Raw genomic sequence first — 26,839 nt, 5'->3', positions numbered from 1 at the left:
GCTGATCAACTTACCCTGAGATATGATGGAACTCTATCCTTGGATCTAAAGGTGTATAGAAGGAGAGGAAATCGAAGGCACCACATACAAAAGGGAGCTACAAAACGATATGCCTTTGCAAAGGAACAACCCAGTAAAATGTGATCAGTAGTTTCTTGGGGGGGGGGGGGGACACTGAAGGCAAGCCGGATCAATATTCACTTTTAAATCATTGTTTCTCTCTTTTAAGGTACTCGATATCCTCTCACATTGTTTTTTTAAATCATTATTTCTCTTTAAAAAATCAATAAAATAATACATGTGAGGGGGCACACTGTACAACTTAGCCTTAGAGAGCCTTTTCCCAACTTTAAATAAGGGAAAGAGTTGAATTGTGTGCGTTGGGTGCGTGGGTTTAGTCCCACATCGGGTGTATGTTGTGTATATCTGCCATTCCACGGTCCTAGAAGTCAGTTAACCTTTTGGGATTGGTGTGTGGTTTGTGTGATTACACTTTCATCAAAAAATAAGGGCAAAGATTCTCTAGGCATTCGTGAAACATGAAAAGGTAATGTAACAATCCTTGCTAATGGATAACTATGGAATGATGTGGTTTATCATGTATTAAATTTCGGATTTAACTTCTATTAAACATTTCACATGCCATGTATACCCTCATGAATGTCCATGCATTCTTATGGTAGTCCTGAATTTTTCAATGCTTTATTTTGACACCTAGTAAACTCTAGTTTAAAGCTGAAAGTTGATGGTTAATAAAGGACCTTCTGGTCTACCTTTTCCACAAATTTGAGCCCCATTCAAACTACCACAAGACAGATGTTTTGAGGCTGTCAAGAGGTTCCTATTAACCTACTGCTTGAAAACCCCATTACCTATCCCAGATATCAAATTTCAGTACAAATGCTAATCCTCTAGCCAATTGTGCCCTCCTCTAAAGCCCTCTCCCCCGTCCCTAGAAAAAAAAAAATGGATGCAACTGCCTAGAACATTTTCTATCACATGAATTGATTATTTGGTATTTCCCCCCCGAGCTCATGCACAACCCCACAAAATACACAAACCGAGAGATACTGGGGCCCCCATGCTCACCAGGGAGTTTCCTCTGGGAGGGTGGCCCCAAGGGGGGAAGCGGAGTAGAACTCAAGACCTTCAGCTTAGAAATGGATGCAACTACCTGGAACATTTTCTATCACATGAATTGATTATTTGGTATTTCCCCCCCGGAGCTCATGCACAACCCCACAAAATACACAAACCGAGAGATACTGGGGCCCCCATGCTCACCAGGGAGTTTCCTCTGGGAGGGTGGCCCCAAGGGGGGGAAGCGGAGTAGAACTCAAGACCTTCAGCTTCCTTAGGCTTCATCCCTTGCCAACTACGCTGCCCCTTGGGGTTGCATATATGTTTTTTTTTTTCTTTTGATTTTATTTCAATGGTATCTGTTCTTCAAACAAAAGTGAGTTTTTTTTTTCTAAAATATAAATAAATAAACAAATAATAAAAAAAATTCAACATATTCTGCCTGCTGCCTCCTAATTGAGATATGTAAACCAAGGAGAATCCTCCTCTAAGATCCGTATATGAGAATTTCATCTCGTACAGCTCAACATGTAATAGAAAGCTGCCAACTTCTTAATCCTTGATTCAATCTTCCCTGAAGATACGAAGGAACAAAAATCCAGATCGTTATAGGCCTCTTGAATTTTCTTGTCCTATTTTATTTGTGTGGATCCAACCAAAAATTAAGAAGACCCTTTATCTATACACAAAACTGTGGTTTTACAAAGAAACCGTGTATCAAACATTTCCCCTAAAAAACTTGGATAGTACCATTCTCCATGATACAGCCACTGCAACCAAACCAGCATCTAATTCCACACAAATTTTCATAAAAAGCTAGCAACTGCAATTAGTACAAAGTACAATAACATTGACTATAATATTTTGAAATCAAGTTCCACAAAAGAGGTGTCTGTCATTTAGTTTGGTATCAGTGCCACAGGAGTGGGATGTTCAGGCAGAATTGATGATATTATGGGTCTGCTGATGCTTTCCTCTGCCTGAGAAACAGATTGGGAAACTGAAGGCATCACTGCCACTGTAGGATGTTCAGGAAGATTTAGTGGAGTCATAGTTCTCCGGGAGCTTTCATCTGGTTCGGGATCAGAATCAGGCATGCAAGCTGTCTGGATAACAAACTTATCACTGTACCTCAATCTTTTTGGCTGAGAGAAGCCTTCCAGATCTTTTGAACCTTCCTCTAAGTAGTTACTTATGTCAAAGTTTGTTAGGGCCTTCATGCCTCGAAATTTGACAGCAGCAGCATCATAGGCCTGGGCAGCTTCTTCCTCAGTACCTGAATAGAGGATTATCCCAAATGGCTCAGGTTTCAAGTCCCTTAAGTTTTGTAATTTATTATATACAAATGGAACTGAATTTAGGAGATACTCACTAAACGTTCCCAGGTAAGTGTCTTTTTTGCTAGAAGCCACTTTAATTCGTGCTTGCCACCGCCCATCACGATGTCTGTAAAACAGAAGATTGAATTTACTTGAATGTTTCAGACACAAACAATAACCAATGGCTAATCCACTTCGAACAGATCTCTACAAAGTACAAAACTTTAGACCAGAAACACGGGATGTAAGTAAAAATCGACCATTAACAGGATCAAGTAGAATATATATGCAAATTCAGGCTGGCCGGATGATCAGACATTTCCTTGCCTATTTATTTTTCCTGTTCCTCATTCTCCAAAAGAACACAAAATCTTCTGCATTCTTAAGCAATTTCCTTTCTTTCTTTTCTTTATGTTTTTTTCTATTTTTTTTCCCCTTTTCCTCTATTGTCCAAAATAGCTTATCACCGCATGGTTCAAGTCATCCACTAACCCAGAAGAACTCCAAGATGGACCCATAAATGGTAGGACCAGACCCCTTAACATGCACAATTTTACACTCATCTATGAGGGCAGATGCTACAAAGCTCAAGACTATACAATTTTGAGAAAATAAAAAATACTTAATTAAAAATCCCGCTGTACTTTTATAGCAACAGCTCTTTAACAAACAGGTGGCAACTGTGCAAGGGAATTGTTATCATCCAATTCATAAGTTTCTTTAGAAAACTTGAAGAATTGTCCTATTCTATTGACTGCCCAAAAGAATGGAACTGATATAGTTAATTAAAATCATACTATGATCTCATTGAAAATCACACGTGAGCGGTTCTGGTTTCTAATGGACAATGATTCAAGGACACCAAATGAACATTGACGCTAGACAATGCAATACAACCATAACTGTATCTTGTTGTTCCCATTAGGTATATTGACTCGGCAACCATCTGATAAACAGTAGCCTTCCAGGGCCACATCCTTCATTCCTCAATTTGCATCCAGTATTTTTGTTTAAGCCCAATGAAAAAGAAACAAAAACCAGTTACCTCTTGAGTCTAGAGATCACTTGTAAGGATTAAAAAGAACATTCAAAAAAGCAGGGACCAAGTAAAATAAATTGAAGACCTTGTCACTCCTCTGTAAGCAGAAGAACCTCTTGTGAAACAGATACTTTTCCTGCAAAATTTTACCAGCCAAACTTAATTCAATTGAATACAGATTTATGGATCTTGAGAATAGAAACTAGCCAAGACTTCTTTCATTTACCTTCTAAGAGATGTCACAAACTCCTCACGGGACATACTCTCCATCTCCTCAAGTTCTTTCTCATAGAAAATGATCTGCATAAGAAGTTAGTAGTAACATGGTTAATGCTGGTTTCCAGTAACCAAAAGTCGAAGATCAACATAATTACATAGTAGAATCATAACTTGGTCCAAGTAGTAATCAGTGAAGAGAAACACCAGGTGAAGAGTCTCACAGGGAAGTTCAATTTGGTCATTGCCTTTGGCCCCCAGTATTTGAGAGCTGTGAGGTCATATGCCCGTGCAGCTTCTGCCTCAGATTCATAGCCACCTGAGTAGATAAAGCATCCCAAAGAGTCAAAGACCATAGTAAGAGCTACAACCCTTTCATGCAAAATTAAATCATACCAGCATAACTGGGACCAAATAACTGACCGAGATATACTGAGGAACAGTTGTAGCAGCGTTACCAACCGCAGCAGCGTCCACAACCACAGGGAGAAGTAAAACACATAAATATTTAATGCTTCACAGGATTTAAGTTTGTAGACCTAATCTATTCCTTCAGTCAAATGTGTGTGTTGGGTATAAGCATAAGGAAGGGAAATAGAACAGTTAGCATCATTAAGTAGTCACATCGCTATCAGTTCATTGAAGCAAGACCAAACGATCACAAATAAATTAACATAAACAAGATGTCTAAAGCTTCAGTGTACATTTTTTGGAAAGTCTGTAAAGGCTCCCACATTAAATACGGTATTTCGAGCAAGTTGCATCCCCAAACTTCCATTCCCCAACTCAAAGATATCAGCCACACGTTGGAAAACTAAATCAATCTGAATCATCAATGAACGGATACTTCTTGTAGAGCCCATACTGCCAAACCTACACCAATCCATTGATCTTAACCATCGGATAAATCCCAGTTTCTTCGAATCCATCGAAAACAATATGATCAACACTCTTTATTAATCCTCCAAAAATAATGAGAACCAAAGGTTTACAAGGCCATCCACTTGATGAAAATTTCTTCGCTACATCCCATAGTATATTATAGGGAAAATTTCTTAGATCCAATAGGTAAGAACGGAAATTACAAGATACGTAGGTTTCAAATTTGTTTTACATCCACTACTTTGTTTTTAAAAAGATTTAATTAATCCCCAAAGTTGGTTAGTACGCCATGCAAAAATAAAATAAAAGCAAACTTCCAAAATTGCCCCAACCTCACTTAAATTTTTAAAAACCGTGAAATCCGATGAAAGTGCACCTTAATTGTATGAGTAGAAATCAAAGCTCCTATTACCCCCCTCCAAAAAAAAAAAAAAAAACAAATCTATAGCATTGAGTCTAAAGGGAAGGACACCTTAATTGTTTGAATAGAAAACAATAGAAACGTATTAGAAAAAAAAAGAGGATTGTTCACCCACCATCCTAGGGTTCACAAACCCCTCCTAGGGTTTTAGTATGTTCCAAAATACCCTCCCGATACCTATTTCCGCCCCCCGATGAAATCCCATTCACCGTGGGTGGAAGGAAACTCGATCAGAAAAAAAAAAAAAAAAAAAAAAAAACACAAACAAACAAACAAAACAAAAAACAAGAGCGAGAAACAATAAGAAAAACAGGTACAGAAAGTTGCGCTCCCCTTCCCTCCTATTTTCCCCATCGTGGTTTCAAACAGATCTTTGGGGCAATTTTGGAAGTTTGCTTTTATTTTATTCTTGTGTGGCATGACCGCATGAGTACTAACCAACTTTGGGGATTGAGTAAATCTTTTCAAAATGGAAAGTAGTGGATGTAAAACAAATTTGAAACCAACTTATCTTGTAATTTCCATTCTTATCTAGTAGATCTAAGAAATATCACTGCAACATTTTAAACCAACCAGCTATGCAACCCATAAAAAAAACTGCTGAGTATTACCAGTAAACAGAAGTGCTCAAATTGGGGCCACTTTTCTTGGAGCAATGGCAAAAGGTTCAGGCTGCTAGGGCAAATGCCCGGGTTCAAGTCTTGAGAACAGCCACTTTGCACAAAAAAATACCGAAGGTTAGGACCGTCTCCATACTCACCCCTCCCAGGACCTCGCATAAGTGGGACCAGCACTGGTAATAACCCTTTTAAACAGAAGTGCTCAAATTGAACCACATACCGTGTTTTCCTTTCCGTTTATGACCTTCAGTAATTTGACTTCCATCCCAAATGTGTGCTTCATATTTCCGAGTCCATCTGTGTCTGGAAAATGAATTGTAATAGCCTTACAACAATCGAAAAGTAGCATGGAAAGATTTTTCTTAATGGAAAAAAAAAAAAAAAAACATAATTACCTTGTAACTCCACGATAGGTCAATTTGTTTTGGCCAGAATTTCTGATTGACTTCGGCTCCGAAGAATGTAAGTTCTCATCCAATAGAGTTACACATCCCCCATTACATTTGCCTCTATAATAAAACAAATTAATCTTTAGTCATTCAATAATTTAAGAAAGAATAAAACAATGATTCTGACATATAAGGACAAACCTGTTAATGCCGCAATAAGTAAGATGTTGACTAAATTTTTTGCCTGAGATTTTAGGAGTAGAATCAACAACAGTAGTCTTCTCTGGACTCTCTCCTGTCCTTTCTGACAAGTGATTGTCACTGTTGTTTGATGGCAGACAACTCACAGAGCAGGTTAGAAGTATTAACCGAGTATCATTTGAATGTGAATTCTCCTTGTCTTCCCGAGGCAAATGTTGGTGTCCAGATGTTATTTCATTTGCGGATGCAGGCCCATGAGAGCTAGAATGAGGTAGAGCATTGTTTGAAGGAAAATTGTCAGAGTTCCTCCCGGAGGAAGCTTCAGTTATATCGGACATTTCACTTCGAAAGGTCAGTTCATTCTCTACACCAAAAATAGCTGACAACTGAGCAGCAATTTGAGGAGCTCTTCTAAAGTTCCCCCCAATGTTGATGTCAATTGGTCGACATACTCATTGGAATCTTCATAGACGAACTAGGAAAGTAGTCACTTAGGTGCTTTTTTTATTTCATAACGTGCTGTTCTCAAAGAATAAACCAAATTACCTTCTGAAAAAAAAGTAATAATAACAAATAAAATAAATAAATAGAAATGCCAAAATCAATAATAGCATGGCTTGCGTTTCCCACACCCCTCCCTTGTGTAAATTACTCAGGAAAATGTTCATTATAGATATGGTCAAATCAATCTAAATTGAGAATAAAAGCAATATAAAATCCAACCGGATTTTCATCAAACTGCATGAATCCATGAAAAATCTAAATTGAGAATAAGAGCAATATAAAATCCAAGTAAACAACGTCACACGTGCGAATTCTCCATGTTGGGATGGTTAAGGACAAAACCCAACGGTCCAGTTTAGGGTTTGCCCTATCTCATCAACTCCCATTAACTCCTGCTAAATTTTATTCTCACAAGGACATATCCAAAATATCCTGGAAAAATTATACTGTACCGGAGCATTCCTTAAAGCATCGAATAGATAAACTAATGCTAGTCATGAATGCAGTATTTGCATGTCCAAATAAATAAACTGTTAAATGTAAAAAAAAAAAAATCCCCTTCTTGGGAGGAGAGGGGGAAGGGGGAATCCTCTGATCAGATGCCAAGAATGTACACTACAACAAATTTTGGGTTGGGTTATGATTCAAACCAAAAGTTGAACCATCAAGTCACCACTTACACCGTTAGCGTCTTCACCTGAAAGAAAAACCACCAAAATTGGCAACAATGCCGCAAAGAAGATAAGAAATCATTTTTTTTTTTCAGTACATGGGGTCAAAATGCCTGGGATTATGGAACTCATGGTTTGTACTCAGTACGGGAAACAATAAATTTGATTATTCGAGAAAATCCAACCAAGACAAGAAGAAAAATTAAAAGGGAAGAAGGTGAATACCCTGATTCGGGTATATCATCAGTTCGTTTTCCCCTCTTTGGAGTGATGGAGTCGTGAAGAATTTTCTCTCGCTAAGTCGCAAGAAAATAAGCCCTTCAAAACGCGGGAATTGGTCGAACAGGCTGGGCAGGGACAACTGCGCAACGGGAGCGTAGTAAGGTTTTCCAGGTAAAACTCGCATCTCGATAACTTTCTTTCGCTCGAGGCACGGTATACGTGTTTTTCCGGTTCCCCTCAAACTCCGGATCTTTTTTTTTTTTTTTGGTGAAACTCCGGATCTTTATCCTTTACAATTCTCTCTCGTCCATGTCCTGCAATCCTTCTCATAGAGGGGCGAAAATGACCACCTTACCCCAGTCTGGGTGGGTCCATCTCCCCCCATTAGAGGGATTTGGGGAAATGGACCGACAAATAATTACAGGAGATAATTTTCCCTCCAACTACTTAGGCATTCAACTCCTCTCCAACCACCCATCCAAACTGGTGGATTTGGATACGCATCCCAACACCTGTAATACTTGGGGGTATGTGTCCAAACCTGGATCATGATCCTCTACTGCCGAGCTGCCCAGTAGGACTGTGCAGCCCAGACACAATGAGGCACGCAATGACCGCCTTACCCCCACTCGGGCAAGGCGTTTGGGCAGGGGCAAGGCGGTCACTGCACGCTTCATTGTGTCTGGGCTGCACGGTCCTACCGGGCAGCTCGGCAGTAGAGGATCTGGATTGGTCCAAACCCACTCCACTGTTAGATGGGTGATTGGAGTTGGAGAGGATCTTTTTCTCCCGTGAATGTGCTAAGTTCCCCTTCCAATGAATGCGAAACTTTTTTTCTTATAAAAAACCCACCAAGAGAATATCTCTAGACGGTAGGGGGTGCAAGACTGCGTCTAGCGAACCTAAACCCGGGCAGAGCCTGGGATTTACAGTCCTAAGGTCAGGCTAGGCTGGCCCGTATACAGTAAATTCGTGTATTATATGCATATCCAAACGTTTAATTCAAAAAAACGTATTTTACTATATACATCTGTATGTATGTTAAAAAAGGCGTTTTTTAAGTGATACCGTTTTATACCCATATAAATACGTATTAAACGCGAATAATACTTTTAAATTGAAAGATTTGTTTATGTGAAAAAAAAAAATCAAAACTAAAGAGAAACACGCAAAAAAGCCTCGCAACTCGCAAAATGGAAAAAAAACAGCTCTGGTCTTCGAATCCTAGCCGTCAGCTGCCCCATTCACCTTCTTCGTCTCCGTTCCCATTTCAGTTCAACGGCGGCCAGCAAGATTTCCAATAAGGCTCAATACCCCTGCCCCCTTCCTATTCTCCGTCTTCCGTTCACGATTAATTGCAGCGGCAGACAAGCTCTGTTTCTCTTCTTCTTCTCCGTCTCCGTTTGCCGAACGGTTGTAGCGGTGATTGCAGTAGCGGAAACACTATATCTGAGGCTCTCCCTCTTCTCTATTTTTATTTGGCCAGCAAGTCTTTATTCTCCATCTCTATTGTAAGTCATTTCTCAGCCTTTATGGTCTCTTTTAGTCTCTGTTTGCTGTATTTGATTTCTTGGGTTCAAGGTTTTTGGGAAAAAATTCTAATTTTTTTTATATTGCTCTATGATTTTTGTGCAATAACTCCTCCAAAAAAACATATGAGGAAGGAATAGAAGCTCTGAGAAACCTGAAAATTATTCTTTCTATCCAAAATAGATAGATTACAGGGCAACCTCGGAAGGATTCACAGAGTATCTGTAGAATTGATATAAATTTGAGCTTTTGTATGGGAAATTGGTTTGTTGATCTGCTCCACGTTTATATAAAACAATTCAAACAAAGACCATTAAAAAATTCTGACATTGGAAGTTTACTTCAACTTTATCTGTATACGATGACCGTTGCATGAGAAATGTAAAAACTAGTCAGATTTTTCAAAATCCCCCAAAAAAACTGCTGATTTTATAATTCCTTATGAGATCCCTCACTTTGGACTTACACAACCACAAATAGATTTAAGATAAGAAAGTAATAAGTAAAAATTTTTGAGCTAAAATTCTGCTATAGAGATGAGTGGAGTTCTTGCCACACAAACCCAACTACCAGATTTATTTATACCATATCTGAAATATGATTGCGCTTTTCACTGGAGATTATTTGATCACTTTTTTATTAGATATTTTTTTCTTCTGTTTGGTGGCACAATGGCATAGACTTTCTGTCTGACATAGTGCAACCTGCAACTTTTATTTCTCCAGCAACACAGCTATAAAGAATTACTCAAACCTTAACTTAAATAATATGGAGTGTTAAATGATAATCTTATGAGATGTAATAGGAGATATTATATTGTGTACATTTTAGTTGTGAGGTTTGTTTTTGATAAAATCATTGCGAATATGCTATTATTTTGTTATTAGGTGGTGAATTGAATGCCTGTTCTATAGTGAATATATGCCCGTATTTTTGCTTATAGAGTGATCGTATTAAACACGTTCGTATTATTGTCGTATGCGTTTTATTACGCTGGATTTTTTAAACATATTATTGCTGTCTAATCCGTTTAATTGTCGTGCGTATCAGTTTCCGTTCAATTGCCGTTCCTGAACTAAGCTTCTTCCTCTCCTCTCCGTGAAAGGGCTCTGCAAATCTCAAATAAAATCAAATCAATGAAGAAGCCAAAAAAACAAAACATGGAAAGGTTTATTTGAGATCAAGTAAAACCAAATCCTGCATGTCGTACCGTTTCTAGTTCTCTTTGTCCAATCCATGATCAATTCTCTATACCAAAAATATGGAAAGCTTTATTGATTAAGGGGTTGGAATTTATCATTATTGATGTGCAGTGTTATGTTTGGAAGTAGATCTAGCCTAGTTTTTGCTCTTTAAAAGCCAAGTCGCAATCCAATGAATATTTACAGAGTATAAAGTTTCCTCTTCAGATAATTCCTGATATACTTGTTTCCCTCACTATTTTATGAAGTTGGACTCAATTTACCTTGTGATGAAGTCCATAATTAATTTTTTTCTTGGAACTTCTTCTGTTGATCTCCATTCATATTTTCCTCTTTGCTTATCAACAAAGTTCTTCAAGTTCTTGAGAGCCAAGTGTTCTTCTTCCCTCAAATTCTTTAGTGCTCAAATCAAGTTTCCAAGCATCATATTCATAAAAGAATCCCTATTGGTCTATTTGGGGTTCCACTTAAAATCTTATAAATAACACTTGCATTCTAGTTGGGGTGGTAGTGTTAGATTATTTATCCCAAATAGGGACATAAACCAAATAAACAGGATCTCCATAGGCCGTCCAAGAACACAATCAAACAAATAATAAAGTGTCAGAGTAGAACTACTAACCTTGTTTCGAATCCATAGTGATGATAATCGTAGCGGAAAATAAAGACCAAGGTGTTTCCTCTCTATTCCCAACGAACTGGCTTGATGAGAAAGCTTTATGCACAAGGCTGGAGATCTCGGAATCCCTTCCCTTCTCTTTCCATATTGCATTCTTAATAATAATGATCTTGTTGTTAGGCTTGAGGGGAGGGGGGTAGCTCCCTTTATATAGTGTTTCCTATAGGGTTTCACTCATCATAGTCCCAATAGGAAACTGTCTAGCCCACACTAAGCCAGTCCACATTAGACTCCTAAAGTAACTGAATGACCCCCTTTATTAGACCAATAATAATTAGCCTGATTTTAGGATATTAAATATTAGTCCATAATAAGGAATATTAATTCTATTCAAAATAGGTAGTTCAAATCCTTGAATTTTTATGCAACCCAGCCATGAAATAGAATCAATTACTACATCCTCCTATAGTCAAATAGCATTAGCACGTGTACTGTTCTCCATTTTCTTGAATGTTCTTTGACACTCTCTGTTAAAATTTCAGACCATAAATTTTTTGTTTCACAGGAACGTGTTCTTTCCCTTTCCCCAGTTAAGCTCAATGGATTTAATGAAGCCCCAAAATTTGATTTGCAGAGCCACGTAGAGGAGAGGAAGAAGACCAAAAATCGATTTGCTGAGACACACAGAGGAATATATACCATCAATGGAAGTTGCAGAGCCACGGAGAGGTTAATGGAAGAAGCCCCAAAAATCGATTTGTAGAGCCACCATGGAGAGGAGAGGAAGAAGACGATTTGAATCGATTTCAAAATGATTTGCTCACTTAGGGTTTTGTTTTGTTTAGGTCAGTCCAGTTCGTGTTGGTTGAGGTGTTTAACCAAATCTTTTTTCGCATTTGAATTTTTTAAAAACCTGGCTGTTAGATAGTCATAAAAACACGTGGCGCTCCGAGGGGGCTGGGCAGGATGATGACATGTAACTTCTTGGCAGAGGGTCTAAATCCATTCTGAGATGCTATAAATAATTGTTTTTTTTTTCATCTCAGAATGTATACCAAACGCAATCTTTAGCCAGTGTTTGTTATGCATTCTAGGTCGATTTCACATCCTCGGATGATAAAAATAGTTGTTTTTATCGTCCGATAATGCAAAATCGACCTAGAATGCATATCAAACACAACCTTAGTGTCAAGGCATCAACATATCTAGAATGCATTATTGACATAGAAGGCGTATCACTTTTTATTGCATTTTTTCTGTATAAATGAACCAATGAAGGCTTCAATATTTTGAAAACGTCAAATTTTTTAGGGAAAATTTCTTAGAACCATTAGATAAGAATGAAAATTACAAGATAAGTAGGTTTCAAATTTGTTTTACATCTACTACTTTCTATTTTAAAAAGATTTACTTAATCCCCAAAGTTGGTTAGTACTCATACCACACAAGAATAAAATAAAAACAAACTTCCAAAATTACCATAACCTCATTTAACTGTTTTAAAAATCATGAAATCGGATAAAAGTGCACCTTAGTTGTAAGAGTAGAAATCAAAACTCCTATTACCCCCTAAAAAAAAAGGATAAATTACATGGTGACCCCCTGAGTTTTGCCTTAAATATAGTGCGACCTCCTATGTTTCTAAGATATACACTCGAGGCCCCTGAGTTTAGGGTACTTGTTACACTCAGCCCCACTCCGAGCATTCCCGGTAATCGTTGACGAGTTGGCCATTGATGCCTTAAAATTATAAATATACCCCCAATGGGGTGTGAGCTTACCATTTTGCCCATAGGGCAGCCCAAACTTCACCCCCTTCCCGTGCTACTCAAATCATTCGTGGGTTTAGGGTTCTAGCGATCTATTGAGGCCATCTTCAACTCCATTTCCTGCTACTCGAACCATTCGCGGGATAAGGAAGATGGGGTTTAGGGTTCTTGCTATGTCGATTTGCAGAGGCCAGCTTCAACTCCATCCCCTACTACTTGAACCATTCGTGGGATAAGGAAGAAGGGGTTTAGTGTTCTTGCTGTGGCGATCTATTGAGGCCATCTTCAACATCAATCGACGACGAGGGAGGGATTTTTTCAATCAAATCAGATTTTAGGGTTTGAAGTTGCAGGTTTTTCAATCAAATGAGATTTTGGGGTTCAAAGCTGCAATTTTTTTGAAATCAAATGAGATTTTGGGTGCAAAGCTACAATTTTTTTTAAATCAAATGAGACTTTAGGGTTCAAATCTGCAATTTTTTGAAATGTGATAGGCCTCAGAAATGTTTGTGCTTCTTCCTCAAAATGGCTTGTCTTGTTTATGAGTTGTTTGTGATTTTGATGGCTACTGGAACGATTTTTTATTCAATGTTATTAAAGTTCTAGTTGATTTGGTATATTGAATTTGGAAAAGATATTCAATTGTAATGAGACTCTTCAGTTGGTGTTTGTGGGTGAAGATCTTTGGTAGTTAAGTTCGGGTTTACATGGGACAGCTCTGATCTGTTCATTTTGAAACATGTATGGTATTCATATGAGAATTTACAAATTCTGAACAGATTGCAGTTTTGTAAATATCAATCTGAGTCTTATGTTTGGCGACCAAAGGGTGATATTGATGGATCATCAAAGCAAAGGCTGTCCCTTTACCTCTTCTTTTGGGCCGTTGCAAGAGTTGCGTATTGTGTGGCGAAGTTGCAGGAGTTGCAAATCATGTGCTTGCGGAGATGAGAACAGGTTCGGTTGCAGCTTGCGAAGAAGAAGGAAATGGCAACGTTAAAGAGGGTTCGAATCATTCTTTTAATATGGGTTAGAATAGGGTTATTTTAATTGAAGGGTAAAATTGTTATTTAAATTTTATGTTTAACACCGTGCATTTAAAGGGATTCGAATGTATATTTTAGAAACACAGGAGATCACACTGTATTTAGGGCAAAACTCAGCGGGTCATCTTGTAATTTACCCATTAACAAAGAAGAAAACAAAGCTATAGCATTGAGTCTTAAAGGGAAGTACAACTTAATTGTTGGAATAGAAAACAATAGAAACGTATTTAAAAGAAAAAAAAAAAAAAAACAAGAGAGGATGGTTCACCCACCATCCTAGGGTTTTAGTATGTTCTAAAATATCCTTCCCGATGCCTATTCCCAGCCTCTCCTGCCCACAATGAGATCCCATTCACCATGGCTGGAAGGAAACTTGGTAAAAAATAAAAAACAAGAGTGAAAGAAACAATAAATATAATAATAAAAATAGGTAAAGAAAATTGTACCCATCGTGGTTTAAAACAGATTTTAATGGATGTAAAACGAATTTGACACCTATTTCTCTTGTAATTTTTGTTTTATTTAGTAGATCTAAGAAATTATCTCCGTTTTTTTTTATTATTAACAATTATGATTAAAAGAAGTAATTCTCTGTTCCCTGTAGTGGTGTATGCCTTTAGCTGAAACTTGCTTCCAGGAAAAGGGGATGATGTGAGGAACATATAGATATTTTTGGTCGCTCGGTCATTTTGAATTGTTTTAAACCGCAACTTGTGTTTGTTTCCAGTGGAAAATCTTGCTTTTTCCCTTCCCTTAACCATTAGTGAGAAAAGTCTTAAGTGTTGAAGAATAGATTGATTATCTCTCACCTCTTAATCAAATTGAAAGGGAAACTTTTTTAACCTTAGAAGCACAACTGTGTAGTTCCTACTTCCTATTCTTCGGAAACACCAGACAAGCACACTTGGGGATCTTTATCCCCTCAATTTGCCTGCCCCTCAATTTTCTCAATTTCATCTAATAGTGCGGGGAGGGGGAGGGGGAGGGGGAAAGGGGGGTTGAAAATGACCATCCTACCCCCTACCCAAACACACTGTCCAAGTGGGATCCACCTCCCTCTATTAGATGGAACTGAAGAAATTGAGGAACAAGCAAATTGAGGTGATAATTTTCCGTTGGAGGGAGGGAGAGATTGCCAAAATCGCCACTAGTTTATATAAATCCCACTTGTGGGTTGTCATTTTTTTTTTTTTTTTTTTTTTTGGTGCAATTCAAAGGCCCACCGGCCATCAACCTCAATAGGACCCCACAAGGAGGCAATGAGGGAACCCACAAGGGGTCAAATATGGTACCAATCCCTAGATTGTGGGTTGTCTAGATTGTGTGCAATTGGGATTCCCAATCCCTATCTGCCTTGTTTCCATCTCATTGACAATTTCTTATTACAAGCATGCTACTTAAAAGAGGAAAGATGTAAAATAAAAAAGAGACATTTATCTAACATAATTATCCTATATTATCTTTAATTTAATTAAAAATACGGGCAAGAGATCTCTACTTGGTCGCATGGTCTCTACACAAGCGTATGAGCCAATAGATGAGTATGCCTGGGTATCTACCCAAGCGACAGAAGCGTCATCTCAGGGTGTCCTGTGAGAGGGCGTAGGAAACATCACCAAGTAGAGATTTTTTTTCCCCTTAAAATACCTCTCCCTAATCTCATTCAGGCCATTCATACTATGTGACTAACTATGCTAGTATACATCAAAAGGTCGTACCCATTGCACAAGGCTCCCGCGTTTAGCAGGGTCTGGAGAAGGTCAAATGTACGGAGCCTTACCCCTATTTCCAGAGAGGCTGTTTCCTGGACTTGAACCCGTGACTAGTCACATTTTATCACAGATGGTGCTTATGATTCTGTAACTGGAAATGTTGGATGGGTTTCTGTATTATTGAGTCCAAGAACAGGTACAGTATGAACGTAAGTGGGATCTAGGAAATCGTCCTCTGCCCTAGAGGCCTATATAGAGGAATTGGAGCTGCTATTATCACCTTATCCAAGGAACTGCAATTCAACCCCATAACCATCATCTCCAACCAAAACTTTAAAACTCGGAATCGAGAAAGGAATAGGTCCGAGAGGATTCCGATCCGAATCGGTTCAGGAATCAGGAATTTAAGCTATTTTATGGTGAAAATTGAATCGATTTAGGAATCGAGAATCGACCCATAATCGGTCTAATTCAAGATGGATTATAGAGAAAATTACTAGGGATCAGTAGATTCGGCCAATTCGATTCCGATTCAGAAAGCAACGATTAGGAGCGGTGGAAATCAGGATCGATGTCAGCTGATCCCAATCCAAATCGGCCAATTCACCGATCCAATTCCCGATTTTTAAAACCATGTTTCCAACTGTTGTGAAACAGTTGAAATGAATGATGATGGATCTTTTCGGAGCTAGCTTGAGTTGTGTTTCCTCTTTTGTTTGATATTAGGACGAGTTTATGTTATGTGTGTCTCAAATTCTTTGTATCTTTTTTGAAGATTAGCCCCGCTCCGACATTTTTGGTGGCAATTCATATGAGATTTTTTTTTTCTTGAGGTCTGTGATGGTAGCAGAGGGCTTGGACCATATGGTACAACCCGATCCGATAAATCTACCCGACTTGGAGTATTAACTGTTTTTGTGTCTTTTTGTGTAAGGAAGAAAGAAGTGAGATTTGGAGATTTTTTGTGTTGGCGTTTTGAGATGAGAGTTCCTACCGCCGTGTAGGTGTTCTTGAGATATTTTCACTATACCTTTCTTTCACAATTGTAAGGGGTAACATCAATTCTTTTTCTAGTTTTTTTTTTTTTTTCTGGTAAAAAGAGTAACATGAATTCCAGGCTAGTTCTAGGGAAGGTACATGAAATTATCCCCATATTTTACTATAACAATTTGCTTTGGTATTTGACCAAATCTGTTTCACTCGAAACTTGACATGTGAGTAGGGAATCTTCCATAAAATTTCAATTCTATCCAATTCGTCATGTGGTATATTTATACTTGCCTACAGAGATACCTTACGGATTTGCCAGATAGGAAAAGCTTCTTCCAAATAATGGAAGTCATTTGAGTCTGAAATTTTACACATCTTATTTAAATCATCTCCTACATATTCAATAGTCAGGATATGCTAGGTGTGTCGTCCAGAGATTCAATCCAGAAAAACTTTTCCTTTTTTTTTTATAGCATAAAAATTAACAGCCTTAGGATATTCAAAATCTCCTTTTTCTAAAACGAAATTCTTGAAAAGGTGGTCTTTTTCCATAAATGTGGTACTATAGGGCTGAAACAAAAAATAATCCTTTCCAATTCCTAAAGTTGTGCAGTACAGCAGTGCTAGGTGGAAATGTCGAAACTTCATAAATGGAAAGGCTTAGACATGGACATGTTCTTGGCAGCCAATTCCATTTTAAAATCGCAAACTGTGTTAAACAAGCATGTGTTCTTAGCAATTACTTTTCATGTTTTTCTTGTTGTTTACCTACTCATCTCACTTGTGTTCTTACCACACACACACACACACAAAAAAAAAAAAATCTCACTTGTGTTGTATCCCAAGTAGTTGAGGACAGGGGTCTGGGTTATTTATTTCATTGGAACAACTTGAAAATGACTTGCAGACACGGCACAAGGGGAGCAACTGAAGAGTTGTGTTTTTGTCCAGAAGAAGTTAATCCATTAAGTAGCACAACTGGAAGCTCATTGTCAAGTCTCTTACTGCAGTTAATCCATTAAGTAGCACAACTGGAAGCTCATTGTCTAGTCTCTTACTGCAATTTGACTAGGTGTCACTTTTATCTTTCTGTTCCCCATTTTTCTATTATTAAAAGTTCTTTTGAAAGATCAACGTCTAATCCTTTTGCCGCCTCAAGGCTGACTAATCGTTCGCAGCAGGAGCAAGGGAACTCCCCAGGTTCTGGAAGGGAACGGATGAGCAAAAGGTGCCATGCCATGGAGTGGAGTTTAAAGCCCATTTCCAAATTTTCTGGATGACCATCCTAGGATTGAGATCAGTGTCATTGAAGATTCTGTTGAAAATTCCCTTTGAAAACCACAGCTCCTAAATTAATGACAAACAACATGTTTTACTGTAATTGAAAAATGGGGAACAAAAAGAAAAAGATGATACCGAGTCACATTGCAGTAAGAGACTTAACAATGAGCTTCCAGTTGTGCTACTTAATGATTAACTTCTTCTGGACAAAAACTCAACTCTTCAGTTGCTCCCCTTGTGCCGTGTCTGCAAGTCATTTTCAAGTTGTTCCAGTGAAACAAATAACCCAGACCCTTGTCCTTAACTACTTGGGATTGACCAGATGATCCCTAATCTGCTCATGCAACACAAGTGAGATGAGTGGGTAAACAACAAGAAAAACAATATTAGAGAGATATCCTAATTAGCTGGAACTTTTGAACGCCGTACTGTTTTTTAGAAATGGAACTATAGTACATTTCCTTCCATCTCTGATAAGGGTAGCTGGCTATGTTGCTTTGATGGAAGCCTAGTTGAATGATTCTTGATACTTGAGATTAAGGACAAATTATGTTGATCAATCAAAAGACAGTTTCCATGAAAACTAAGATTAGTGAGCTAAAAATAGCTGCCTTTTTAACCACACTGGATCCCACTGAACTGCCTTCTGTTAGCAATAACCCAAGAAAATCCTCTAACAAGGAGTAGAACAATTACTTCGTTTTCTTCAAGTAAGTTATTCTTACAAAAAGATTAAATCTAACTGAAAAGAATAGGAAAGAAGAGACGCGGTGGAAAATTGCCTCAGCGGGAAATGCATGGAGCCTTGTGGACTTGGAATAGAAAACACAAAAGCAAACTCAATATAGCAGACAGCTGCAGATTGTCCACATCTTTGTCATAAGTTTGTCTTAACTTGCGTGCTTCTTACATTCCAACCTACATGCTGCACAACTGGTCCAGGGATTTTCAAGTGTGGCTCACACTACCTAAGAATGAACAATGTGGAAGAAGAAAAGAATTTACAGTTCCAGGTAGAGTGAAAGATCTTTTATATCATACGGTCAGTCAACCTGGTTGTCAATGTTTTCTTGTGGAGGTACTGATTGGGGGGGGGGGGGGGGCTCTGGTGCTCTTCATTTCTCTGTTCTTCGGATGTCATGCCTCTTGCATACCTTTCCCCTATTTTCATCCCACCACTTCTCTGCTTGTTTCTCGGTGAACTGTTTCCGACTGTAGAGGGCATCCAAGTACATGAGAAAATTAAATTTCAGATTATATACACAATAAGACTATCTAAATAGGCATTGCTGCATTAACCTATTCCACATAGATGAGTTAAACATGCTTATAGTTAGGTTTTCCTTATCTGATTTCTGAATACTAGTTTAGAGCTCATGCAAGAGGAGTGCATGACTGCATGCGATTTACCTTTGTCAAAAATATATAAATTGGTATCTTGGTATTAAAAGAACAGATTAAGGTAGTCTGTATGTTATAAGATAGTAGATAAGGTTATTGATGCAGTTGTGTTGGACTAGTTGGATCAATATCATCCCATATGGAGGCCTAGGTGCAAGCTTGGGAAGCCCATAACGTGCTGGTGGCAGTCCAATAGGTTGAAAACAAACTTTGGGTAGTTATATTATAGGTTGAGCCTTTTATTTTATTGGGTTTTATTATAACGAGCCTAATCTATGAGCCCATAAAGCGGTGGTAAAGATAGTATACAGTACTAGTAGTCAATTTTTTGAGTTAGATTAGGATAATTAATAGCTTTTAAGAGTTCTGTTTTGAGTCTATTTACTTTATTTAATGCGTGAGAGTGATTAAAAATCTTTTCATAAGCCAATTTAGGAAATCCAAAAGGTCTTTATATATGTAATACACCCCCATCAATTAAGAATAATTTGAGCAAAGAATGTGTTTTTTTTTAAGAAATTTTTGGAGCTGTTGAGCTTGGCATACGGGATTGTTATCCCAAACCTGATTTCTTCCTACTTATTCTGATCTGTTCTTAACAGGTGTGATCGTACCAATGTCAGTTTCTGAAATTTTGTTCTATTCTTTGATTTTCTATTCTTGATTTCAGTCACAACTTAATTGTCGATGTATACATTTACGTTACCCTTAACAGCTCGAGCTTTTAGGATACACGGTAGTGCACATGGTACCAGAGCGGGGAGGTCAAGTGTTCGACTCCTGGGAAGTGCAACGGGGTATCCCAACACTTTTTCGTCCTCGTTCCATGTGAAGTTTTTCCGCATGAGTGCGTGCCACGTGCAAGGACTGTGTGTATATAGGTCTGCACTTATGGGAGGTGTCAATGTATACCACTTACGTGCCCTTACATAACAGCTTGAACTTTTAGGATAAGTGGTAGCGCACATGGTATCGGAGCAGGGAGGTCAAGTGTTCGACTCCTGGCAAGTACAATGGGGTATCCCGACACTTCTTCCCCCGTGGTGCCATGTGAAGTGTTTCCGCCTGAATGTGTACCACGTGCAAGGACCGTGTATACAGGCCTGCACGTGTGGGGGGTGTTGATGTATACATTTACGTTGCCCTTACTTAACAGCTCAAGCTTTTGGGATAAGTGGTAGCACACATTAATCACTGTTATTGCCTACCTGGACTTTGGTTTATCTTTAAATCCTGCCATCGAATTCTGCTATTCTGGTTTTCTGAACTAGAATCCTAGTACCAACAGGATTTCTTCATAATTGGTAATCTGGCCATCAAATTCTGATCTAACTTTGCTGGATCATTCATCTATCTGAAACAGACCTTCGACCAGACTCATATCTAGATCAGACTTGTCTTTATTCTGTCACCGGTTTTCTCTTAAAATCTGGTTTTTCACTTACCTACAATCCTGTCACAAGCTGATCTTCAACTGTATTAGTTATTCTTGGTATGCCTATAGCTAAGGGTGGTATTGGTATTATGAGAACATGTAGGGGTATTCTTGGTGTAAGGTAACAGTAGGTAATAAAAATGGGAGAATTTCTTATTCTCCCTAGCTTACATCAACATTCACGAACACTAATCCCACCTTCTTCTTGGCTACTTTGTTACAGTTTGTTCAACAGCTAAAAGAAAAAAAAAAGGTATCTACTTGATATAGTTCATTGAACCACCAAAGCAACAAAAAGTATAGTTTTTTATTTTTATGGAAAGACAAAAAGTTCTCCTTGACACAGTTCATTCAATCACAAAAAAGGGGGAAGAACAAAAAAAAAAGAATGAAATAGTGATGGGGTGGATTCACCATTGAACTACCAGAAGAGGATTGAAAACCCTAGTCAGGTCTGGGAGCAGCAGTGGCAGTAGCTATGGCTACTGCATCATGCTTGCAGGGTATTCACCAAGTACAAACATGAGGAAGAAGAAGCCAGGAAGCCAATTTAATCTTTGGGGCTGGCACCATCCATCAGTGACTTCCTCTGAGAGTCAAGGGAGAGGGCTGAGCTGGTTCAGTCAAGAACCAACCACCAAAATCCCCGAAATAAAAATTAGAGTGGCAATGACCCTGATTTCATCACGATAGCAGCTAATTACAATCAAGTCAGCCAGAGTGGAGTAAAAGAGGGAATTGAGATCTTTCTCTCTCTCTCCCCCCCCTCCCCCCTGCTTCTGGTTTCATGGCTTCAGAAGTAGTGTTTCATGCCAAATTGGCCAGAGAGTGGGAAAGGATCCAATTTCAGGGAAACTGGGTATCTAAAAAATTCAAGGGAGTGCTTGTAGAAGACTTTCTTTAATCGGGTACAGATGGACTGACGAAGGTACAGGGGACTGCTTCTAAATATAGAAATTATATAGGGGAGAGTAAGATATTTTGTCTGATAAATAGTATGTAAGCGAAAGTAATAAACATGAGTAAAGCATTAGAACACCCAGGAGAAGGGATGGACCATCGTTCTCAGAGAGTAGTTTGGGAATAAAGAAATAGGAATAAGAAATTGGGATAGTTTGGGAATAAAAAATAGAAAGCAGCTCACGGCAATAGAGCCTGTGGAATCATGACAGGGCCATCTAAACTTTTTATAGGGTATAATTCAATAGATATAGAAGAGATGAGGTTGGTTTGGAAATGGAAAGCTCAGCAATAAGAGATATACAGATTAGAGAGTAGTTTAGGAATAACGAAGATAGAAATCAGGTATGTGATATAACTCATAGAATCATGACACCATCCAAATTTTGTATATAAGGCAATAAAAAGGAATATATGTCCGTGTGCTTTACAGGGACAAGTGCACAACTGATGTTGAGCACACAGAACAAAAGACCAGCTTTTTTATTTTCTTTCTCATTCATGAGGTGAACAAAACATGGAATTGACTGAGACAGTCGATCTGATATTCTGATCTATAGATTTAAGAGGCATTTACTTCAAAGTAGAGGCTGGAAGGAAAGCATCCCGCAACATTCTTGCTTAAAATAAGTTCAACAGAGCACCAGGTGACAATGTTCCTAAAAAGTGACTACAGATAACAGCTGCCATGTGCAGCTCCTAATTCACCAAAAAAGCTTCTTGATCAAACTCAGAAAAGACTTTGGAAGACTTCTACTTGGACTTTATAATAATAATGAATCCTAATAGCCCATGATATTCTACTTGGAGAAGAAAAAGAAACCCACTTAAATAACACTAATACGACTCAACTCCTAACTAAAGTTGAACTAAAATATTGACAAAACCGAAGCTTAACAAAAATGGTAAACTATACTCTCATTAGCAACATTGATATTTAATATAAATAACCAATCCTGGATTGCTAGAAATTGTAAACTTTATAATTACTTAGATAGTAAGAAAAATGATCAAAGATAGTAAACAAAACCATCACTACAGAGATGCTCTTCATCAAACCCCTTTGGCCCTCAGTCTCAATCTCAAGCTCTCTATAATCTCAGCACCATGTTTCTACTGCAATTTGCTGAAGAAATTTTGCATAGCCTGAGCAATAGGAAAATAGTTTACAATGCATTTGCACCAACTTGAAAGGATGAAATAAACCGCAGGCTTTTTTTCGGTTGAGACTAACTTTTGATAGTCGACTCTGACCTTCTGTAAACTCAGACCAATCAGAGCAACATATTTGCCTCGATTCTCACCATCATTTTTATCTTTGAGTTCCATCTCCTTACACAATGGTGATCATAAAGTGTACATCCATTGTGAATCTTCGATCACTCAACTAGTCAGCTTCAAACAAAGCTCAATCTGCCAATATCTGAATTTCAGGTTTTCCTTAAACTCAAATTTGTCAACCCAAGCTTGTAGATGGTAGCCACTAAAATCTATTGATGCAGGACATAATGAGGTGCCTGCAGGTATGGCTCAATTAGGAATTACCGAATTACTGAATATATCAGAAGTTCAGAACTGCAGAGAATTAGAGGAGAGAGATAAGGGACTGTTCACCATGAATGGTGTCAGGGTTTGACCATCAAACCTCAACAGTTGAGAAGCGATCTCTAAAATATCAAAACAGCCATAAATTGAATTAAAAGTTTGAATTACTGCTTATGTAGGGCATAAGTAGGCTGCCTTGTCCTAATTCCAAGGAAAAATAAAAAAAAGGTTATAGTACTTCCACTTGGACTTTCCTAATTAAGACTCCTAACAACCCATCATAATCCGACTAGAAAAAGAAACTACTTAGTGTCACGATTCTGGACACCTAAAATGACTCATAACAGGAACTTACCAGAAACAGTAAAAATCAAGATTTACTATAAATAGTAAATTTCATAGTTACTGTAAATAGTAAAATCAGAATGAATATAAATGTAAATCTTGGATCACAAAATAGTAAAATTTGTGATTAGAAAAAATTATTTACTAAAAATGCAATCTACAACATTAGAAGAGATGTCCATCATCACCAAATTAAGGTTTTTTTACCAGACCTCGATATTATAAGCATAGTTGTCATGGCGACTAGGCGACCCAAGGCATTGGAGGGGGCCTAGACGCAAGGCGAAACCAATAAGGCAACCAAAGCGCCTGGAAACCTAAGCGACGCCTTGACAACTATGATATTTATATGTTAGACCAAAATCTGACCCACTTTAAAATGGTTCCAATTTCAAAAGAACTGAACCTCCTAAAAGGATACAGATGTAACCAGCTCCAAGAACAGATACAGAAATAATCACCTCCAAGATAGAACTCACTCTATCATATGCCCTGCCCTAGACCCCTCATTCATAGTTGTGTATAAATAGAGCAATAAGTTGCATATAAGTTGAAAGAAAACATAATATATGTAGTCTGCTCATACCTGAAGCGTACCCGCCTGAGTTCTTTACCACCCCCTGGCAAGGAGGAAAGAGTCATGTACACGCCTGGTTCATCTTGTATCACCCATTCTGCTGGATCAGTTTGGCTCTTTGTTCCATTGCATGAGACGGGATTTACGGAGAGACCATTGGACTCCAGTTGTGTAGAGCTTAGGCCGCTCAAACGGCTCTCCTTCGTAACAGAACTTGGAATACTGGCTGTCTGCATGGCAGTTGAACCTGATCTGCTGTTGGCAGTAGATCCCTCAGGTACCCTTTCAGCCATTTCCTTCAACTGCCAGAATAACCATAAGCTGGCATTAGAAGATTGTATATAGCCTAATGGGAGCTATAAAAATGAGCAAAAGAACTGGTTAATTGGAATGACCTTTCCAAATTATCCATGTCTTACCCTTAGTAGTTTTGCCAGAAGTTGTAGTACTACATTTTCCTAGTTTCTTTCTTCATAAACAGGTGCTTTGTATGGGATGACAGATGAAAAGGGCAGGGATAGTAAGGAAACACAGAATCGGTGTTACCCACAACAACAAACATACAAGATGATGGTCAAGACAGGATGCTTTGTTGCTTTGCCTAATATGGAAAGACAAGTACCGTCATTTCTTTGTTTACATATTCTATTATCTAATCTATTTCTTTACTTCCTCCTAGGTGACTTTCTAGAGCACTCAAAGTGACGTGCATGATACAAAGTTCATGATGTGAACTCTTTTGGTTCATTCTATCGCTGATTCTAAATTAAAATAAAATAAATATCTTATGCAGATGCTAACACTAATTGGATAAAGACGGTGAGTCTTCATTCTTAAAATGGGTAAAAATCTGGATATACATATTCATCCATCATTCTGGTACTCCTTTACAAATACCTTTTTAGCAAAGTGTCCTTTTTAATACAAACATCCCCGCCTAATTTATTGAAAATTTTATGTTTATAAGGTTTCTTATTATAAGATTTGTTACCATAAATCACTTATAATTGTCGACAAAAGAAAATGGAAATTATTAGGAACTAGGAGGAAAGGATGGTATAAAAGAAAACAACAGATTTATATTTGTAAGTTGTTAAGATATGTACCGCAGGGGTATTTCTGTCATACCCTGCGGTACTTTATTATGTTTAGTTGTTATTGAGCACGATAGAGGGAGTGTCCCTATCGTAGAGTATGTCTAGTTGTTTAGCTCTTTTATTGTTTTATTCTCTTAGTAATTACTTGTAACTAGACTTACATTCTTAGTTAATTTCTTACTAAGAATATGCTTTCTGATATTATAAATATAAGGGTGTTGACCACGATAGAAGTTAAGCTGATCTATCAATCTATCATGGTCAGTAGTGTTCTTCTCTTGTTCTCTTGCTCCTTCCCTTCTTCTTCCTTGATCCTGATATTCTAGATCAAAATTTGTCATTTAAATCTCCAGTGTTATCATTCGAATGAAGCTATCATATTTTGCTGATACGGTTGTGCTGAAAATGTTTTAAGAACCCTGGTATCATAGCTTAACAGGGTTACTGGGAAACCTTAAGGTCCATATTTAAACTCAGTCTTACAAATGCATTTTTGCATGGTGATCTCCATGAGGAGGTGTACATGGAGCAACCTCCTGGGTTTGTTGCTCAGGAGGAGTCTGGGAAGGTGTGTAGGCTAAAGAAATCGTTGTATGGATTGAAACAGTTGCCACGGGCATGGTTTGGTCGTTTCACTGATGTTGTATTGGAGTTTGGGCTGAAACGGTCTGGAAGTGATCACTTAGTGTTTTTTCGGCATTCTGATGTGGGGAGGATATTTTTGGTAGTTTATGTGGATGATATTGTTATCACAGGAGATGATTCTTCGGGTATTGAGAGTTTGAAGATACATTTGGGACAACAGTTTCAGACTAAAGACTTGGGACGACTGAAATATTTTTTGGGTATTGAGGTAGCTCAATCACAGAAAGGGATTTCGCTCTCTCAACGAAAATATGTTCTTGACTTGTTGTCAGAGATAGGACTGCTGGGCTCTAAACCTCTGGACACACCTATGGATCCTAACTTGAAACTTATGACAGATGATGGTGATATTCTTGATGACCCTGAGAAGTATCGGAGGCTTGTGGGGAAACTCAACTATTTGACTGTGACTAGACCTAACATTTTCTTCCTTGTCAGTGTGCTAAGTCAGTTTATGTCCGCTCCTCGTACGTCTCATTGGGATGCAGTTATAAGGGTTTTACGCTATATCAAGAAGGAACCGGGACGTGGTCTCCTATATTCTGATCATGGTCATGGGAGTATTGCAGAATTTTCCCATGCTGACTGGGCAGGGTCTCCGATTGATCGAAGGTCTACTTCAGGTTATTGTGTGTTTGTTAGAGGGAACCTTGTGTCATGGAAGAGCAAGAAACAAACTGTTGTAGCCTGGTCCAGTACAAAGTCGGAGTATCGGGCTATGGCACATGGCACTTGTGAGTTGATGTGGGTTAAACAGTTGATGACTGAACTTGCGTGTTTGGTGATGATTCTCCTATGTTGCTATGGTGTGATAGTCAGGCTGCTATTCATATTTCTGAGAATCCTGTGTTTCATGAGAGAACAAAACATATTGAGATCGATTGTCATTTTGTTCGTGAGAAGCTGCAACAAGGGGTTATTTCTCCTGGTCATGTTCGAACGGGGGAGCAACTTGCTGATTTGTCTACAAAGTCTTTGGGGAGTGTGAGAGTAAATTATATTTGTAACAAGCTGGGCATGATTAACATCTATGCTCCAGCTTGAGGGGGAGTGTTAGTGATGCAGAATTATCACCAAACTGGGCTTCTTTTATTAGGAATAAGTCTAGGGTTGGGATATAT

General features: G+C 38.3%; 2 protein-coding genes across 3 annotated transcripts in view; both read right to left on the bottom strand.

Moving 5' to 3' along the window:
• Positions 1-1,890: 1,890 nt before the first annotated feature.
• Positions 1,891-6,909, bottom strand: LOC122670576 (AP2-like ethylene-responsive transcription factor PLT2). Of its 2 annotated transcripts, XM_043867517.1 has the most exons (10): positions 6,800-6,909; positions 6,168-6,686; positions 5,973-6,086; positions 5,798-5,880; positions 4,078-4,086; positions 3,879-3,973; positions 3,665-3,738; positions 3,524-3,574; positions 2,453-2,526; positions 1,891-2,356 (listed from the first exon to the last, which is right to left on the bottom strand). In XM_043867517.1, the coding sequence occupies exons 2-10, from the start codon at positions 6,503-6,505 to the stop codon at positions 1,980-1,982; spliced, it is 1,215 nt and encodes a 404-aa protein (XP_043723452.1). In that variant the 5' UTR covers positions 6,506-6,686; positions 6,800-6,909; the 3' UTR covers positions 1,891-1,979. The 2 variants fall into 2 exon arrangements, with proteins under 2 accessions (XP_043723452.1, XP_043723451.1); XM_043867516.1 differs by lacking the exon at positions 6,800-6,909 and having other exon boundaries at positions 6,168-6,730.
• Positions 6,910-18,214: 11,305 nt separating this feature from the next.
• Positions 18,215-26,839, bottom strand: part of LOC122671218 (PH, RCC1 and FYVE domains-containing protein 1-like) — a 107,956-nt gene continuing 99,331 nt past the window's right edge. The window contains exons 7-8 of the mRNA XM_043868330.1: positions 23,986-24,278; positions 18,215-18,925 (exon numbers count right to left, since the gene is read on the bottom strand). Of these exons, the coding sequence (XP_043724265.1) occupies positions 18,829-18,925; positions 23,986-24,278 (390 nt within the window). The 3' untranslated portion in view covers positions 18,215-18,828. The remainder of the gene's footprint in view (positions 18,926-23,985; positions 24,279-26,839) is intronic.

Source organism: Telopea speciosissima, chromosome 8 (assembly GCF_018873765.1).
Source record: "Telopea speciosissima isolate NSW1024214 ecotype Mountain lineage chromosome 8, Tspe_v1, whole genome shotgun sequence".
NCBI lineage: Eukaryota > Viridiplantae > Streptophyta > Magnoliopsida > Proteales > Proteaceae > Telopea > Telopea speciosissima.
This window is presented reverse-complemented; position numbering and strand designations above follow the sequence as displayed.

Coding starts and splice junctions, on each gene's coding strand:
- LOC122670576 (XM_043867517.1), bottom strand. CDS start 6,505: ATGTCCGATATAACTGAAGCTTCCTCCGGGAGGAACTCTGACAATTTT. Junction 5,881..5,972: donor ACCTATCGTGGAGTTACAAG/GTAATTATGTTT, acceptor TTCATTTTCCAG/ACACAGATGGACTCGGAAAT. Junction 3,739..3,878: donor TGACCAAATTGAACTTCCCT/GTGAGACTCTTC, acceptor CTTCTTATGCAG/ATCATTTTCTATGAGAAAGA.